The 18,234-nt window shown below is 38.1% G+C and overlaps 1 protein-coding gene across 5 annotated transcripts in view; it reads left to right on the forward strand.

The window, feature by feature from the left end:
- Positions 1-18,234, forward strand: part of ASAP1 (ArfGAP with SH3 domain, ankyrin repeat and PH domain 1) — a 147,649-nt gene that overhangs the window by 66,487 nt on the left and 62,928 nt on the right. For all 5 annotated transcript variants that reach the window (XM_083821803.1, XM_083821799.1, XM_083821802.1 and 2 more), the window contains 2 exons: positions 6,649-6,721; positions 15,237-15,382. In XM_083821803.1, the coding sequence (XP_083677929.1) occupies positions 6,649-6,721; positions 15,237-15,382 (219 nt within the window). The remainder of the gene's footprint in view (positions 1-6,648; positions 6,722-15,236; positions 15,383-18,234) is intronic.

Genomic DNA, 18,234 nt, shown 5'->3' on the forward strand with positions numbered 1-18,234 from the left:
TAAGGATGTTTCTCACCCAGATGAGTTTATCCCCAGCAGGAGCTGTTTTAGAGCCTGTGCCTGGGGGAACGTTGTGCATCTGTCACTGGCTCGTCTCAGGCGTTGTCACTAGGAGAGGGCTTTTAGCATCTCCTACACAACAGTTAGAAAGTGAATCTCATCTGTCTCATCGTTGGATCTGGAAACACATGTCATAGTTCTGTTTTTCAGTTAACTCGAAAGATGCTTTATGCACACAATGAGCTGAACTCAAATATTAATATAGCTCAGCTGAGAACTTAAAGGACGGAGGTTCCCAAAATACTGTTACATATTCCCAAATGTGTCATAGCATGTACGAGATTAAAGATCAGCTTCATGCTCATTAGGAAAAACGTGCTGCTAATTTCATGTTGTCTAGAAGTAATCATACATGGATAGCAATTAGCAGCTGACATTGTGCCCTTGTGGTAAAGGCATCTGGGTAGGAGTGTGTTTGCCTGGGGGACCCAAAGGGCAGCTGTCGAGACAAATTAAAATTTAGCTATTCTCAACTTTTCAGGGAGATTTTATAAGCCATCTCGACTATACTGCCATTTGAGTAATGTTGAAGAATAATTTAGTGACTGTTAGTCTCTAGAAGAGCTGCAAAAACTGTGCAAGCGAGTTGTTCCTCTGCTGTGACCTTGGTAGCACGAAAGGGCCGATGGCTTTCCTTGTGTACCAGCCTGGAGAGGGGCTGCTGTTACACAGTGCAACGTGAGCAGCATGTGGTGGGAGATAAGTTAGTAGGTGGGATGTCTGTAAAGCTTTGCATTACCCCCAAAAATATTTTCTGGAGATACATATTTCTTAAATTTGATTACTGATGCTCTTTTTATTAGTTTGTGGTTAAACACAACCTGGAAATTGTAAAACTTCAAGGCAATTTCCCTTTTTTTTTTTTTTGAGAAGATTATCGTGGTCTTATTTTGGGAGTAGCTGGTAAATAATGGTGTACTAAATGATGATGGTGTTGGTTATTACAGAGAAAAAACACATCATCAAGCACTTATGTTTGGTTTTCTCTCATTTGGACCCTTTGGGCTTTTAAGTAATTCAGGACGAGTTGAAATACGCCGTTCTATATCCATCTTTTACCCAGAGGGATTAAGTGTCTCTAGAAAATTCTTAACTGCTCCCCTATTTTTGTCGTTTAGACATGTGCTGAGAGCAGCAATTGGAAACAGACAGCAAACTTGTGGTTGGCAGGGCCAGCACGAGCAGGGTGGAGAGGGAAGGACAGGAAAGGGTGACCTGAATCGCTTCTCCACGTACAGAGCTAAGAGGGCTTCTTCTGATGGGGTAGGTTACAGAAGGCCAGCACTTGACTTCCATCTTCTCTTTTGGTTATGTTTTGCTGGGGCAATCGCCACGGCTTGTTCTGTTGCTATTTCAGTGGTATATAATACTTGTTAGCCTGCTCGGTCTGCATTTATTATCCATCCCACAAAGGCTGGATTTTGTTCTTAAGAATAAATTTAAAAATAATAATAAAAATTTGAAAATAAATTCTAAAAGGTAAATGCCTGTCCAACACCAGTAAGGTGCCTTTGCTCTGCTTGGTTATGTGGCTATCCCCACTGGGACTTGAGCAGAGGGGGGAAACATTTCTAGTAAACATCAGTAAATATCAGTCACTTCTGTGCCAGGGTTAAGCTGGTGAGCGAAAGACTTTGATGTCTCATAGTCCCTCGAAGCCAATGTATCACCCCGTGTATTTCAGTGAAATAACTTAATGTCCTGTATCTGACGAAACACGCATGTGACTACCAAGTGTTTATTATTCCCATTTGCATGTCTGACCTCAAATATTCTATACTTCACGTGGATTACTTTATATATGAAATTAATTTCTTAAAATACGTGGAGGGTTGGGTTTTGTGTGTTTTTTGTCACAAATACACAGATCATGCATGCTTGGATGGCCTTCAGGCTTCCGTCATGGGTTTGTCTTGAGCAAAATACTGTAATTGTTTAAAACATTTCTGGTTTGGTATATTATTTTTGTGGGTGGGCTTTGGGCATGAAAATTTTTAGGGCTAACCTCCTAAATATTTAGTGAAATTCTAAACCTTTGGTACATAGATGAGCAGTTTGTTCCAGCTGGAAAATGTATTTTGTCTGGATTAAGTCTAATTGAAGATGATAATAACATTTGCTGATATATAAATGTGATTGTCAGTGTCTTGAGCCACTCAACTTTTTATTATTGTAAGGTTGAAACAAATCAGTTTTAGTCTTGTCTTCCAACCGTAAAGGTGCTCAAAGCACAGGAAACAACTGAGACTGGAGTTTTTATTAAATTTAATGGGAATAAGGGGCCATAGCATCCTCTGCAAATGTCTGCCTCTAGGACAGCACTGATATCTGGAAGAGCTAAATTTTGCGTGTATATGAAATGCTTCTGTGATCAGTATCTGTGAGAGTGGTTTATACATCAGTCAAGAAAGGAAGATTTCTGTGTTGGTCAAACCATGTTTTCCTGCCTGTTAGGAGTAAGTAGCTTAAATAGTTGTAATTATGGTCTCTGATGTATAGACTGACATGCGTGTGCATACAAATACACACCTCTGTATCTACACACATGCACACAAATGTGTGTTATGTACATATGTATATACAAGGGTGCTAAAAAGGCCCAAGCTTCTAAAGAAACAATTAGTGGTTTATCTAAATGCGACCTTGGCAGGTTTTGTACATCAGAGATAGAAATCCAGCATCTAGCACTACTTGTACTGCACAGTAGGGTAATTTCTGGTTTAATATTTAGCAGCTATTAAAATAGAACTTGGTCCAAAAATAAGCTATGCTTCATTCAGAAGGGATAAGGTTTTAAAGAGAGTCAAAAGCAGTGCCTGCGTGGACGCCTCAACCCAGGGGAGTGGAGGAAGATGAAACCTTGACAGGCCATATCTCATGGATCATGCATAGCAAACCTGCTGATATGAGGAGCAAGGAGCTTTCCTTGTTTAGTTTTATATAAGCAGATTGAAAGTGGAGTGTTTTGTTTTGTTTTGTTTTCTTTTCACAAGTGTGTCTCAAGGCTTTTTATTTGAATGCTGTGTTTGCAATATTTTTGAATAAAGATGGAGGTTGTCTCCAAGATGACCTGGTTTTGAGAATAAAGCATTATTCAACCAAAGAGGTAGTAAACCTGTGTTTGCAGGTGCCTTTAATAAATTATCTGTCTCTTCAGAATGCATAAAAGTATTCAGAGGGTAAGAAAATGTACTCCCAAGGAAGTTAAAAAGGCGTCCTGGGAGATGATATCATAGCAATGAAGAAGGAAGTATTTTCCGGGAATGGGTGGTGATGAGGATGAGTTGAGGTATACAGAAGGTAGCCAGGAGCACGTCTGAATACCTGAAGATTTGTGTCAGAGAATTCCTTGGTTCTCTAAGACATGATACATTTCAATAATAAAAATGTACGTCACTTTTATGGGAACATTGTCATTTGTTTTTTTTCCAAATTGGGGAATAAAAATACCTAGTATTCTAAATACTGCAAAAGAAAATGAACAGATATTGCAAAAACATGCTTTCACGTAACTGGGGCAAGCAAGACTGTGTCTTCCTAGTTTAACATATTGCAAAGGTTATATTACTCGGGAATAAAAATGGAATCGAGCGTTGAGTGCAGCATACTGCCTCGGCAGCAGAATGCAGCTATAAATTATGAGCAAAAGGCTTCAAGAGGAATGTAATTTATTTAGAAAGAAAATGTCTGCATATTTATATATATATATGTATTTTAGATCAAAAACGAGCTAACAGGGTTTGTACGCCTAGAATCCTATGTAGCATTGAGTTCCATCTGTGGTAGGCATTTTTTGTTCTGCCCTGATACATAGTTACAAGTGTGTGTGGATTTATTTTATTTAAAGAATTTTGGACTGTGACAAATTAGTTCATATAAAGCCTGTGTTTGCAAGTATAAAAAATAAAAAAAATGAGCTGTGGTGTCATTCCGATTTTAGGTCTCTGGCTCCTTCAGGCAGTGGATGTCATCTCTGTATATGGCTTTGCTCAGTGACTGCTCTCAAATAATGAATGTTCCCTTTCCTCTTCCCTCCATATTAGTGACTAAACTTAATTGAATATCAAAGTCCAATTTGTGAGATTTTTCTAGCCTACTTGTTCTAATTTTTCCGGATTGATATCTTTATGAGCAAACTCCAAGAAAGATTCCACTTTGTTTTTGTTTTCTGGGTGCCCAGTTTGCTTCAGTATTAGAACATCACACTGAGTTTTATTTCTGAATCTCATCAACCTTAACGGTTGTCCTTCTCTAAAATATTGGTTTTGGTTTTTGTATGCTGCCCTGCGTTCAAACACTCAATAGACAAGTGAATCATACTGTCTTTCCTGCTAGTTGAAGATGGAGAAGAAGTTCAGTGGAAATGTCTGATAGTGACTGTCTGGCACAGCACGCAGACAGAAGCCAAAGCTTTTGACAGCTCTCGCAAAGGAATCTAAGAAGAATCTTCGCCTGCTGTGCACTGGCTTGAAAAAGAACACAGAGTTCTTAATATTTTATTAAATGTAAAAATTTTAACTCTTACTTGGCTTGCATCTTGACAGAAAAAGCAAGCGTTGTATCGTGGAGCAGAAGAAATGATATCTGTAATTGTGAACGTTTGAGTTAGTTCTGATGCAAATGGATAATGGGTTAAACAGTATTAGAAAGCATTTTCATAAACTCTGTGGTTCCAAATTTTCTAGTTTTATCAACAGTAGAAACGCTTGTGTGGTTAAGAATATGGTGGTTTTCAGTTGCGTGTTAAAGAACAGAAATTCTACTTTTTCTTCCAGATGTTCATGTATTGCTCAACTGTCATACACTTTGCCTGATTGAACTTGGGCCACCCTAAAAGAACTAAGATAGTTCAGCTGGTTTCTCTCTCGATTGGTTCATGCATACGCTGAAATTCTTATCGCTGTGAACCAGAGCCCTGGTGTGTGACCACCACCACCTCCAGTTCTCAGTGCGCCACTTGTCCTGGAGCTGCTGCCGCAGTGTGGTGGTGGTGGTGGTGGTGGTTGTTTGGTAGCATTGGTTTGGTTTTGAGATTCTTGATGCCCACTGCTGTGCACTTTAATCATCTCAGTTTGGACAGTGAAAACTTCGGAAGTTTTCATCCATACCATTGCTGGCGGTGACCCTCTCTGAGAAGTGCATCAAGCTGTGAGCGTGGCTGCCTTTCTGCCTGCTGAGGAACAAGTTCGGCATCAGTTCGCCACTCTTCAGATACCAGACCCCCAGGAGCTTCAGGCTTCCAGCTGTTTCCTCCAGTGGATCATGTTAGCTACCCAAGCAGCCCTGCCATGGGAAATCTGTGGTCTGCTCCAACTAACACGTTAGCTGGGCTGCTATCCTGACAATAATTCTGAGTACAAGTTATCCAATTTTCAGTGACTTGAATGGGAATATTATATGGCAAACACTGCCAGCTTCATTAAAAAATAAGATTATCGGTCTGACATCATTTATGGGAAATTAGCTATGATCTAAATGGAAAAAAATAGAAACGTTTAAATTATTTCCTATATGTTCTCCATGGATAGCAGGGACTTGTGTAAAACATGCTGTGCATGCAGAATGTCCAAAGCTCACGCTTAAGTGCAATTAACTGGATCACTGCAAACAGTACCACTATCGAGCTGTAAGAGTCTTCATTCCACACGTCTAGACTAGTGTTTATTTTGATTTTATCTTTTGCTATATCATAACAGTTCTTTCTTGTTAACTTGATTTCTTATATCAGATTGCAAGAGGGTAAGGAAGTTAAGTTATTTACAAAGAAGAAAATATCTAGAAATCTAACCTAAATTCATCATTATTGAGTAATGACCTCATCTTCCGGATTTTGAAACTCTTCGAAACTATGGGGGAATCCGGAAAATATATATTTTGAGTATTACTCCTGCAAATACTCTTTTTCATTGCTGCGCAAAATCAGATCTTAAGTCCTTTTATTTTTATTTGGTACTTTCATCTTCTATATTTATAAAAGTTGTGGGGTTTGGGGAAAGTGGTTTGTATGGTAGCTTGTGCAACTGGTATTTGTGAAAGTAATTGCTATAAATTATTTATAAGTGAATAAAAGGATTTTTCATGGATTTCTTTCACATTCCTCTTTTCCCTCCCCCCCTTACGTATACATACTTATATAAGAGAAAATATTTTGTGTCTGTAGGTGGAACAGGACTAACAGGGGCAACCTATGGAATCCACAAGCAACTAAGTTGTAGCAGAAACGATAGGATTATAGTAGAAGCTTCTAACTATTGGTTGTTTGGTGGTGGTGTTTTTTTTTTTTGTGTTAAATATATTACATTTTGAATAAATGCTTTGTCCTATTGCAAAACTAAAATAGTTTTAAAATATTTTTTTCTTCTGGTTCTGTCACTGCTGCTCTGTTCTGCCTTCAGACCATTTTCACATCAGTTCTTTAATTCAGCTTGAAGGGGCAGAATAACCTGAGACCTTCCTGCAGGCTGAATGTGTTGTATCGGCAATTTTTTTTCCAGCCTGTGAAACTACACATTTTGTGTTTTTAAATGTTTTAGTGTATTCTTTTGATTAAGTAAATATATAAAGTTTCCTTATTTGTTGTTTTTACAGGCATTGGATCAAGACAGAACTGCACTACAGAAAGTAAAAAAATCTGTGAAAGCAATATATAATTCGGGCCAAGGTAAGACATTGTTTCCAGTTCTACATGAGAACTGAAGAATTTGATTCCAAGTTTGAAAAGTGTGTCTTGCAGTTTATTCTGTTTAAGTACATAGCATGTAGGATGCTTATCTGTTTACCAGTGTTGGGATTAAAATGTTTAAAAACTTTGCTTTCTTTGGTTTGATGTAAAATGAGAAGCAAAGTTTTCTCACATTTTTTCACCCTCATAGTCCTTCCTAAAGGCCTCTAGGAGAATTTCCATGAGGAAATTTTCCTGCTGCCTTAAAATTTTCAAGCAGATTTCTTTGACTAGAGCAGCTATAGGGCATTGTCCTAAGATAGGATCCTAGGTGGAATTCATAGAGCGTGCTTCTAGGTGAAATAAGAAGGGTAACTTGTTAGAAGTTTTTAGGAAAAAAAAACCCTACAGCTAGATGTATTTTGTTCCTTCAGAATTTGCTCTCTCCTAGTAACACACAATAAAAATGGCATATCACTTGTTTGCTTAAATAGTGGAGGCTTACCATTATTTTGCTTGTTTGCAGAAGCTGTTGATGTTGTATGAAAGCTATAGAAGTGACTTTGGTGGAAGGATAGGTGGCTGGAGTATGAACTGATCATCAGAGTTCAGTAACAAATGATGATCAAACAATTCAAAATACAAATCAGGTTTTAAAAATGTTTGAAATATCTTCTACCTCTGTTTCTTTTAAGGTTTAAAAAAAAAATGCCCCAAAAGAATATGGTAGCAGAGCTGTACACCTTCCAGTAACCATCTGGTTATGAATACTGGGGTTTAGTAAATCCCAGTTCCTGTCCCCCAGCAGTAATAATCGGTTTAGCAAGCATTTTCCTTTTGCAGAGACACTTCTTAGTGGCCTTAGTTTAAAACCAAGAAGACTGTTTCTGTGTTATTTTGGCAGAGTATTTTTTGTTGTCCCATTGACTCCAGTTTATGGATGTGCGTGAGCTTTTAATGAATTGTAGGTTCTTCACACTTCTGCTAATCACTAGCGTTGTTCTACTTGCATCGTATTTTGATTAGGTTTTCTATAACTTCTGCTGCTGCTGAGTGTTTTTTTTTCCTAATAGGATGTGAAGCCAGGTACAAAATGAGAATAGTACTTGATTAAATGTGTATTTACTTTCGTGCTTTTAAAAGTACTCAGATGTTCCAAGCTGCTCTTTCTATTTGAAAGTACCTATTTACTGAACTTTAAAGCTGCTGGACATCATCGAACATGTGACAAGTTTTCTGCAGGTTTTAAAATCTATAAATGTTACTGGGGATTTTTACCCATTGTTTGATTTGAGTTTTGTTATAAAAGTAATATTATTTTAAGTGCATGTAAGTAGGCCATGCTATGTTATGAATTTGTCACGTCGAGTAGAAGTAATAGCAGGTTGGTTAATGGGTTCAGTTGGCTGTCTTGGTACTTGAACTGCAAATAATTTGGTAGCTGTTTTTCTCCTGTTTTTCTTTTCTTTTCTAAAAAGTATTGTTTTGAAAGTACAAGTTAGTGCTCTCTTTCTCCAAAAGAATTCATACTGTACCTAGTACTCTAGCTCCCTCTTCAGAGTGCTGTTGTAATAGGCTACAGTATAATGTGAAAATGTGCACAGGAGGCAACTCATACAGTAATTGATAAACTAGGATTAGTAAGAGGAGGAAAAAAAAAGTGAAAGTGTTTATTATACATGTGGAAGCTTGTATAAATTGATATAAAAATATTGAGCTAATTAAACCTCAGTCTCCCTTTTCCTGCTTGTACAAAGAGAATAGCTAAGGCATCTATTTTATGCTTCTCTGGTGAAAGTGGATTTTGCTGATGTTTATCTTCATGTAAAGCATGCTAGAAAGAGCTGTGAAATGCATAGTCTTATATTGAACTCTCACATTGTTCGGGCAACAGTTAGCTGACTATTTTCATGAAGGAAGCCTCTATATTTTTGAGAACTTGAAATTGGAATTATTTAAAAACTGTATTGTTTGCTAGACCTTATCTAAACTTCTAGAGTAGGAAATGCTTTTTGCAGCTCCTGTGCTTCCTAATCTCCTTTGAGAACTCTAGCCAGACTGATGATGGATGGTTATTCAGCGGTAATACAGATTCTTCTCTCTTCAGATCAGTAAACCAATTCATACTCTACCAAAAGTCATAGCTAGAATTTTGGGGGGTTGTATTGGGGTGTGGGTGTTCCCGTTTAATTTTTTTTGTTTGTTTTTGCCTGAGATAACATTTGGATAATGCCATTTACAGAGTACAATGTCTCATACACAATTCTTCAGAAAACCCTAGCATTCCAGCTCTGTGGCGTGTTGGATTTTCTCTTCATTGCTGAATTACAAACCTCAAGGGACTCTCCTCTGTTACTAAGAGAATTTAAATGTCACCCAAAGATGTTTGCTTTTTGTGCTCAGCCCTCCCCCATCTGTCAGATTTAGATTTGGAACTACGGCTGTGGAAATGAAATCATACCAGCACAGAAATGTGGAAATCCCTTAAAGATCCCATCCTATTTATTTATTTATTTATTTATTTATTTATTTATTTATTTATTTATTCTGCCAGAAAGTACTGTTATGGAAAGTACTTTTTATGAAATCCAGAGATACAAATTGATACCTCATTCTCACCACTTCTTTTGTATACAGCTTGCTGTTTATTTCTGTCGTGATCCAGGGAATATGTAATAGGAACCTGTCTTATGTGACTGGTGCATGAACTAATGGCAAATCTGTTCTCACTAGCTTCCCCATAACATTTAGTCTGAAGTCTAAGAGCAGTAGATTGCAGTCAGTTTTGCTGTAGATTTTCAATAGTGTTTTTTTAATTATTACTAGTAGTTCTGTTTCTATAGTATGACTTCCAGATATAGTCAAAAGAATTTAAACAACAGAGAAATAAAAACGTGAAATGGCATGCAGGATCAAAGGTACTGTGTGGGACAAGCAGTCCATCAGGTCTCCTGCAATGATAAATAGAGGATGCTTGAAGAAATAGCAGAACAGTGCAAAGATTAGGGGGTTTATTTATTACTTTTCTTTTTTCTTTTTAGCTTGCAATGTTATGAAGATACGGAATTACCTAAGTCGAGATTAATACTATGGTGTTTGATTATTAAACTTCTTTAATTACTTTTGACTTCTTTTTCCTAAGGAATATAAATTCATGTAAACCTTCAGCATTCACAGCCTTGCATCAGTCTAGTTAAAGGCACTCTTGCTCCTTTGCAAAGCTGTCCCGTGCATCCTATTCAGGCCCCAAATCCCCTGAGAAGCAGACTGGCCCTGTCCATATCTCTTTTGGATCATTTGATATGAAATTGAGGGGCTTTCCCATGTTACTAATGCCCACGGAGAGCTTGAGGCGTAAGAGTTAGTAGGAGATTTTGGAGTCCCCAAACTTGCTAGAGTAGTGTTAGAGGACCGGTCTTTGCAGGTGAACCCCTATTAGATTCAGTGTCACCTTTTCTACCTGTTGAATGATGTCTCTGGATTGCTTTGTTTACAAAGTCAGCCACAATGTCTTTTTTGTTTGTTTTTACTACATAAGCCGTCACATACATACAACCATCCTTATTGTCTTTCTCCAAAATGGCAGCATAGACTTTTCGTTTTAAAGAGGAAGGAAGAAGAGAGAATTTGGTGCGACGGGGATAGGAACTACGCATCGTATGCAGGGTTTAAACACACAAGGATGGTTTATGCTGCTCTGTTGCATCCTCTGTTTCTTAACCATTTCTCATGGCTCAGCTTTGTTTGGCTTGGTTGCTGAATGTCGAGGCGATGTAACTCCAGGCCTTGGTTGTATAACTAGATGTGATGATTTCTTGAAGTTAGGGGGGTTTCCCCTTGTGCGTTATGCTGCCTAATGCACGTGCTCATCCATGAGTTGTTCAGCATATCAAATCGTAGACTTGTAGGGTGAGCTACATCTGCTTTCCTGTGCATTCACATGAGGATGAGCTGAACTGGAACAATTTCTGCCTTGAGTGTAAGGGAAGGGCAGACGCCAAACTCCAGTACGGGGATCTTTGTTGTAAACATCTGTTTAGACAAATTAATTTCACATCTGGAATCAGCTTTTGTTTTTATTGCCCTGAATAACCCATAGTATTGTATGGTAAAAAAAGCAACAAAGTTTATCTCTATGAAGCTTATTTCCTATTCCACTATATCTTGTTAAATGATGTGGGCCTTTTCATAAAGGGCTTCGCTGGTGACCTCCCTCAGAGAAAAGTAATTTATTTCCTTCCTTTCCCCCACCTCGTCTTTTTTTGACCAGTTATTTCTGTATGTGCAGCTCGTTCCTGTTATCCTTTGCTTAGTTCCTTTGAATGTTTTGGTGAGGGACAGATCTTTTCAGGAATCCAAACGGGATGCTGAACCTGGAATTCCTTTCCCTACGTGCCTGTTGGTTCCTTGACGGCAGGGGGGAGGAAATAGTTTAGTGAAATAAAATCTCCTTATATAAAACCTGTGTTTCTTGTTTAGCATTTTATATTTATCTGCGTGTTATCCACCAGTTCTTTTCTGCACTGTAATTCATACCAATTTGCCTGAGTAATATATAGGTGCTCCTGCTCTGTTGGTGTGTACTTGAATTCTCAGCTCTCTGTGGAGCTCTTATTAAAAACAGCTATTAGATTTGTCTCATTTTCTCTGTTATATTGAGGCTGTTATAAATCTGAGGCTTTACTTTACAACTTTTACGACTGTGTAGTTTACATATTCGTCTCTTCTGCATCTTGGTCTAAGTGATTTGCTGCTGTTCCTATTTTGCAGCTTCTATGAATTCTCCTGTTAGCACTTAAATTTGATACAAGCCCTCGGAAGCAGCGTTGAAAGGAAATCCTTACAGAGAACTTCTTGAGCCCGTTAGTGATGAACACAAAAGCAAAAAGTCCTTTACCTTTCTGGTATGGCTCGTCTTCTCTCAGTGCTCTTAGAGCACGGTGATGTGGAGGACCTGCAAGTCACGGAGCTGCACCTTGCTCTAGATGTCTTTGAAAGAGACTTTTATTATTTTGTCTTTTGTAATCTCAGTCCAGAAGGCTTTATCAGCAAGTACAGATGAGAATACAATGGTCAAAGATTTTTTTACTCACTTTTTCATTTCATTTCAGCTTTTTGAAGGATGAAATAAGAAAGCGTGTTTCATGATTAAAGATATCTTCTTTTGCCATCCTCTTTAACTTTGCCAGCTGTCTTGTTCTTTCTGAGTCTTTCATGTGTGTGTTTTTCCATTCATAAATGCAGCTTGGCTCTGACCTTTATTATTTTTCCTTTGGCTGCCCGGAGAACAAAGCACTTTTATAAGTGCAACATAAAAACAATTCCAAGTTGACCAAGATTCTGAGTTGTGATTCCTCTTTTTCAGACCGGGACAGATAGGCGGATCTAATTCAGTAAATTATATATTCTTCAGGCATGATTTAGGTCAAATCAATAAAAGGAAGGAGTTATGTTTGTGCATTTTTTTTCTGTAAGCTATTCAGCTCCTTTTCTGTTCTTCAGTGTTCGCAGGTTCAGGTCAGAACAGAATTGTTTAAGAGTGTATTTTGTCTGTTATTTCCTGCCCTTAACGCACAGTGCTCCAGATCTGCATTACAGTGGAGAAGTGAGGGTTGCTGCAACACTGCTGCACATTGTGCCCTGCCAGAGTTTCCTTGAAACAAAGGTAAATTCTGTCCTGATTGTTCCTCAGAGCTGGGGCTGTGGATTCTGGAGAAGAAGCAATAAGCTGAGAAAATAGCACTGCTTTATCCAGCCCAGCCTCTTGCTTTGCCTACAGCCGCAGTGGGGTCCTGACGCGGGCTCAGCCACTGGCTCCCCTGCCAGGACACATCGGGGAGGGGACGATTTGTGAGCTCCCGACCCCACTTACAGGTCTCTTGAAGGTCTCTCCCATTGTCAGTGGGAGCAGAGCACACCCCAAAATGTCTGTGGTCCTTGTACCACCTCTCGGGGAGCTGCTGAAGTGGGATGATGTCTGGGGAAGCTGTTATATTGTCACAATATTGGGCTTTGTTTACAATATTGGGAACACGTGAGCTGGTTTGAGAAGGAAGACATGGTTTGTATGTACTGCTGTCAGTGTTTATGTCTCCGTGGGGTTATTGAGGTCCTTCCTATACCACTTATGTCTAAGGAAGAAAACATCAGGTCATGCACGAACTTTACGCACTTACAAATTTATGCAAAGGAAATTACGTTAGGACACTGGGAAGTCACTTCTGTGTTTGCGTGAGGAGTCGGACCTCCAAACAGTCTTTGCTCTAAGCATCCTGGGTTTTTATATGTTGCTTTTTAGCATGGGATACTTTACAGACTTAATTTTCAATGCGACTTTAAGGCCAAGTAAAGAACTACAGTGCCTCTTCATAAAATGAAAATGTTTTTATGCCTTTCACAAGACTTGTGTTGATACTTATATAAAAAGAACTACATGCCTTTTTTGTACACAGTATTTGAATGTTGTGTGTTTGTTGCGTGCAAAGTAAAAGGAATACCTCTGTAATCAGCCTGATGCCTAGATGTAGGTGACTTGTGGTATGGGATTCCGGAGCATTTCCTATATATTGTTCTAGGACAATCATCTGCTTCCTGCTTCCTTTTTCTGGCAGAATTACTTTGCCTTTCCACAGATAAAGGAAATAGTCTTGTGCTTGTTCTTTTTCAGTCTCCTCGAGAATTATTGTTGAAAATGTCCGTGCTCTGTGAAACAACACAAAATGCTTAAAATGAAAATGCTAGGAAATATACTGGAGTTGCAAGTGCTTTATCCTGTCCCTGCAAGCACAGGGACTTGGTGATCTAACAGGTTTTGTACCGACTTTGTTCAATTACCCTTCCTCTTCCCTCAAAACAGTAGGATACCTTGGAGCTTTATTAGCTCAGGACTGCATAAGCCAAATCTCCTTCTTAGCTCAAGCCTTCTGTGTATATTTATGCAACAGCTTTTACATCAAAACAAAATACATATTTTATTTTTACATAGTGGTTTCCTTGGTTTTAATACTAAGCTATTTGATCAAAACCATATGGAACAGTTTTAGTCTTACTAAAAGCATACTGTTCGAGCTACAATACTATATTAACGTATGATTAAATATTTGGCCATTTGAAAACCTCAGTGTTAATGGCTGATGTTAGAATGTTACTTGTCTGCTGTGGGGCTTGGGGTTTGTTTTTGGTAAATAAGCTGTGTAGTTGTTTTGGTTTTGTTTCTACTTTTTTTCTTCTAATAGGAGATTCACTTTTTTGTTGGACCCTTAGTGGACTATTTTAGGTATCCATAATACCTTGGAAGTGTTCCTTAACTCTTAACCAGCTCATAGTTAAATGTCAAAGTAGATCCATGCATTGTGAGAAATTTTCCCCAAGCCTGGTTTGAAATTTATAGCCTTTTGTTTTTTTGGGGGTTTTCACAGGTTTTTTGTTCTTCTTTTTCCCTTGTGATTCAAATGCTTTCAGGCAATACAACCAGAAAATGAAACTTTGCAGGGCCTTTGGGGAAAAACACAGTACCTACTGGCAATTATAATTAGATAGATATACGTATTTCTTTCACTGCACAGAGCAGGCAGTAGCTGGAATAGCTGTGGTTTTGTCTTTGTGGCTTACGGAACAAAAGACAGACTAGGAATCTCATTAAAGTTAAATGCTTATGTAACTAATACCAACAAATTCCTCAAAGAGAGACGGAGATGATAAAGTCACCCTCAAATGGCTGTAGCAGTAGATTCTCTATTTAAAGACACTAAAATGGAAGTAAGGAAAAAAAAAAAAGTGAAGAGATGCCAGAAGGGAAGGTAAAAGAAGCAGGAAAAGTATTTCAGGAACAATGGTCTGTAATTCAGAATTTCTTTTTCATCTTTGTGTTTAGAATTTCTCTTTGTTTTTGTTGGCTTCAGTTTTGTTTTCTTGGTTCAGACCTCTCTGTATGTCAAATTTGCTATTAAATATATTAAAACAAGTATTTGGCTATATACTAAATACTGTGGGATATATTCTGTGGGGATAACACAGTTTTGTAGGTTAAAAGGGAATCTTTTCCCGTAAGACAAATTTCTTTTAAACGTGCTATCTGATTCAGATCTGTTCTCCTTAGTTTTATATCTGGTGCCATTGACTTTTTGTTCTGTGAAAGCATTCTGTGCTGCAAGCAATTAAGTGTCTACTTCAACGTACACCTTATTATAAATTCCTGCAGTGTTTACCCAACACAAAACGAGGACATGTTCTTGTTTTGGTTGATCTTCTATTGATCTTGCATTAATGAACACACAGAGTTTTCTTAATACAAGTATTCCACACCAATTCGAGTGTCTGGTTTGAAAGAAGTGTATATGTCTCTCTATTAATTCTTTTAAATATTTAAAATATTTTAATTAGTTTTTAGTAAATACATTATTTTCTGGCTTTTTTTGAAAGAATGCTGTTTGTTACTACATTGCAATATATTTTTGAGCTATCTTAAAATAATAGTGTCTACAAGAAACTTCTGACTTTTAATTTTTCTTCGCAGATCATGTTCAAAATGAAGAAAACTATGCACAAGTATTAGACAAATTTGGAAGTAATTTTTTAAGTCGGGATAATCCAGATCTTGGCACAGCTTTTGTAAAATTTTCCACGCTTACTAAAGAATTATCGACGCTGCTGAAGAACCTGGTGAGAAATTTCATTTTTTGCTTTTTAGTTTTTCCACAGTAAGGTACAGGAACGTTCTCAAGTATTGTACTTCAGTTCCTGATGACTGCTGATAATTTTAGAGATGCTTTGCGTTTTTTTCAGAAACTAACACAATACTGCATTCAGAGATTATCTGTAGAAAGTGCTACTACAAACTCTCTGTGTTTCATTTTTAATTGGCAGTTAAGAGGAAAGATGAAAATCTTGAGGTTTCATTCTCAAGTGATTTAAGGTGTTCTGTGGACCTTAATTCTAACTCATTCTGTGATTTCAAATATTTCCGGTTAAAAATTTAATACCATTAGTTATGGTTGTTTTTATCTTACCTCAAACCTTTCATCTCTTGGGAAAAAACTAATGATTTGGGGATGATGCTTAGCTGGTGTTAGTGCTCCATTTTCCCTCTTGTATACAAAGTATCCATTGCTTAAATACTAGGCTTTTGAAGATGATGTAAAGGTTTCTCTCTTTTAATGAAAAGAAAGCTTTTTCTCATCTAAAGTTAGTCTCAGGCCTTTTAACTTCTGATGAGAGATGAATAATAAAACCAGTCACAGCAAACAGATCTCTGAATGCTGAAACTAATGAAGTCCCATTTCCTGTGAATGTGTATTTTATGGGTTTAATTGCCACTGTATTCAGAAAGTGGAATTATCAATTTTATATTTTTCTTGTAGCTGGGCTTCTCTCCAAGCGTTGTGGTGTGTAAGGTATAACCAGTGTTGCAGCCTTTCAACTGTAAAACTTCCAGGAGCTTCCTTCTTGGCATCACTGGAAGTATTTCCAGTCCCCTCCGAGTGGGAGGTGTCCCTGCCCAGGACAGGGGACATGGAACTAAGAGATCTTTAAGGTCCCTTCCAATCCAAACCGTTCTGTAATTCTGTGAAATATCCCTTTGGTCAGTTAGGGTCAGCTGTCCTGGCTGTGTCTCCTCCTGACATAGGCGTCTCCACTGGCAGGGCATTATGAGAAACAGAAAAAAAAACTTAACTCTTTTTAAGCTCTGCTCAGCAACAGCTAAACCGTTGGTGTATTATCAACACTATTTTTCATCACAAATCTAAACCATAGCACTATGAGAGCTACTATGAAGAAAACTAACCTTATCCCAGCCAAAACCAGTACATGCTGGCACAAGTAAACTGATGTCACTGTTGCAAACACAGGTAGATACTTCATTGTGGGGGCATTTGATTTTGTTTACTTTTTTTAGCATTGAACGATGTTATTCGTCTAAAAAATAATTCAGATTGAACTGTGGCTTGAAGTTCTGTGTCTTCACAAATGAACTCCGTGTTTCTCTATTCCTCAATTATTTCTTGGATCAGGGACTTTCAACTGGTGTAAGGCGGAATCTCATAAAAGTTGGTCCTTCCTCAACCCCTGCAGCATTTGGTGGCTGCTCTCTCCGAATCCTGAGAGCCCCCAGCACAATCACAGCTGCCTTAGGTCAGATCAAAAGTCCAGGTAACCAGTGCCCTGGCTCTGACTTCCGTGCTGTAATCATAAAACCATCTGCAGCTGAGACTCTGGAGCTGGAGGCCGTATCTTTTTGTTTTGTAGTCCTCGTTAGGTATCACTTCCATTAATTTGTCTAAGGCTTTCTTGAATGTATGCTGTGCTTGGCACTGAATATGGTGGGTTCCTTCAGAGTGCTAAAGTTAAGTGCTCTGAAATGTCAGTTCAATCCCTTTTGAACTTGGTCATTTCATTTATTGTTCCCAGATTCTTATATCTTACAAGAAAGTTAAGTATTTCCGTATTTCGCCATGACTTTACAGATAGCAGAGGAAGCCAAAGAAGAATGACAGCTAATTTTTTAGCTGATTCTTAGTTATCCCGATTTCAATGATCCCATTACCAGGATCATCTCATTTGTTTCAGTGTTGGCAATTTTAAAGAACAGTAGATATGCCAGGGGCCTGCTTTCTTCTCTGAAGACTACTGTCATTCTGGGTCATTTTAGTCTCCTTTAAGCTTATTTTAGCATGCAATTAAAATCTGTATTTTAAAATGTGTGTTAAATTGCATTTTGAGGATAGTTTGAGACTGGTTTCTTGGAAGCTCACAGCATTTCTTGCAGGGCTTCTACAGAAATGTTTAACTTCTTTTGGCTGGCAAGCAAGAATTATAGGATCATTGTATTTCATTTTTTAATTTTTATTTTTTTTGTTGTTTTTGTTTTTTTTTGTTGTTTCTGTGGTGGCAGTGTTTTAAGTAGTGCTTACTGAGAAGAAAAAACTCAAGTTAAAGAGCCACACCAGATGTGTTCAAGGCTACGTCATACTACTTCAGCTGGTCCATGAAACATTATCTACCTAAATTCTTGTTGACAGAATGTGAAATTGGCTATTGTGAAATTTTCTTCATTTACCAGTCTCAAGCAAGCTTATTTTAACAATGTCTCAGCATTTCAAAAACACTTTTCACCTCTTCTCTCTCCATATGCAAGTCTGCTGTGTTTACCAACTGTTCTGCTTAAGCATAAATCCAATACAATTGCACCGGAAACAAAAGTTATTCATGGTATAAGAATAGAAATTGAGGTCCAGTGGAAAAGAAACTGGGAGTTGCCATTATACGACACTGAAGAACAACATCCTGTTCGTCCTATTTCTGAGATTTTAGAATCATAGGATACCCTGAGTTGGAAGGGACCCACAGGGATCATAAAATCCAGCTCCTGGCTCCACACAGGATCACCCAAAAATCAGACCATGTGTCTTAGAGCATTGCCCAAACACTTCTTGAACTCCAGCAGGCTCGGTGCTGTGACCACTGCCCTGGGGAGCCTGTCCCAGTGCCCGACCACCTCTGGGTGCAGAACCTTC

This window comes from Anser anser (assembly GCF_964211835.1).
Source record: "Anser anser genome assembly, chromosome: 2".
Classification (NCBI taxonomy): domain Eukaryota; kingdom Metazoa; phylum Chordata; class Aves; order Anseriformes; family Anatidae; genus Anser; species Anser anser.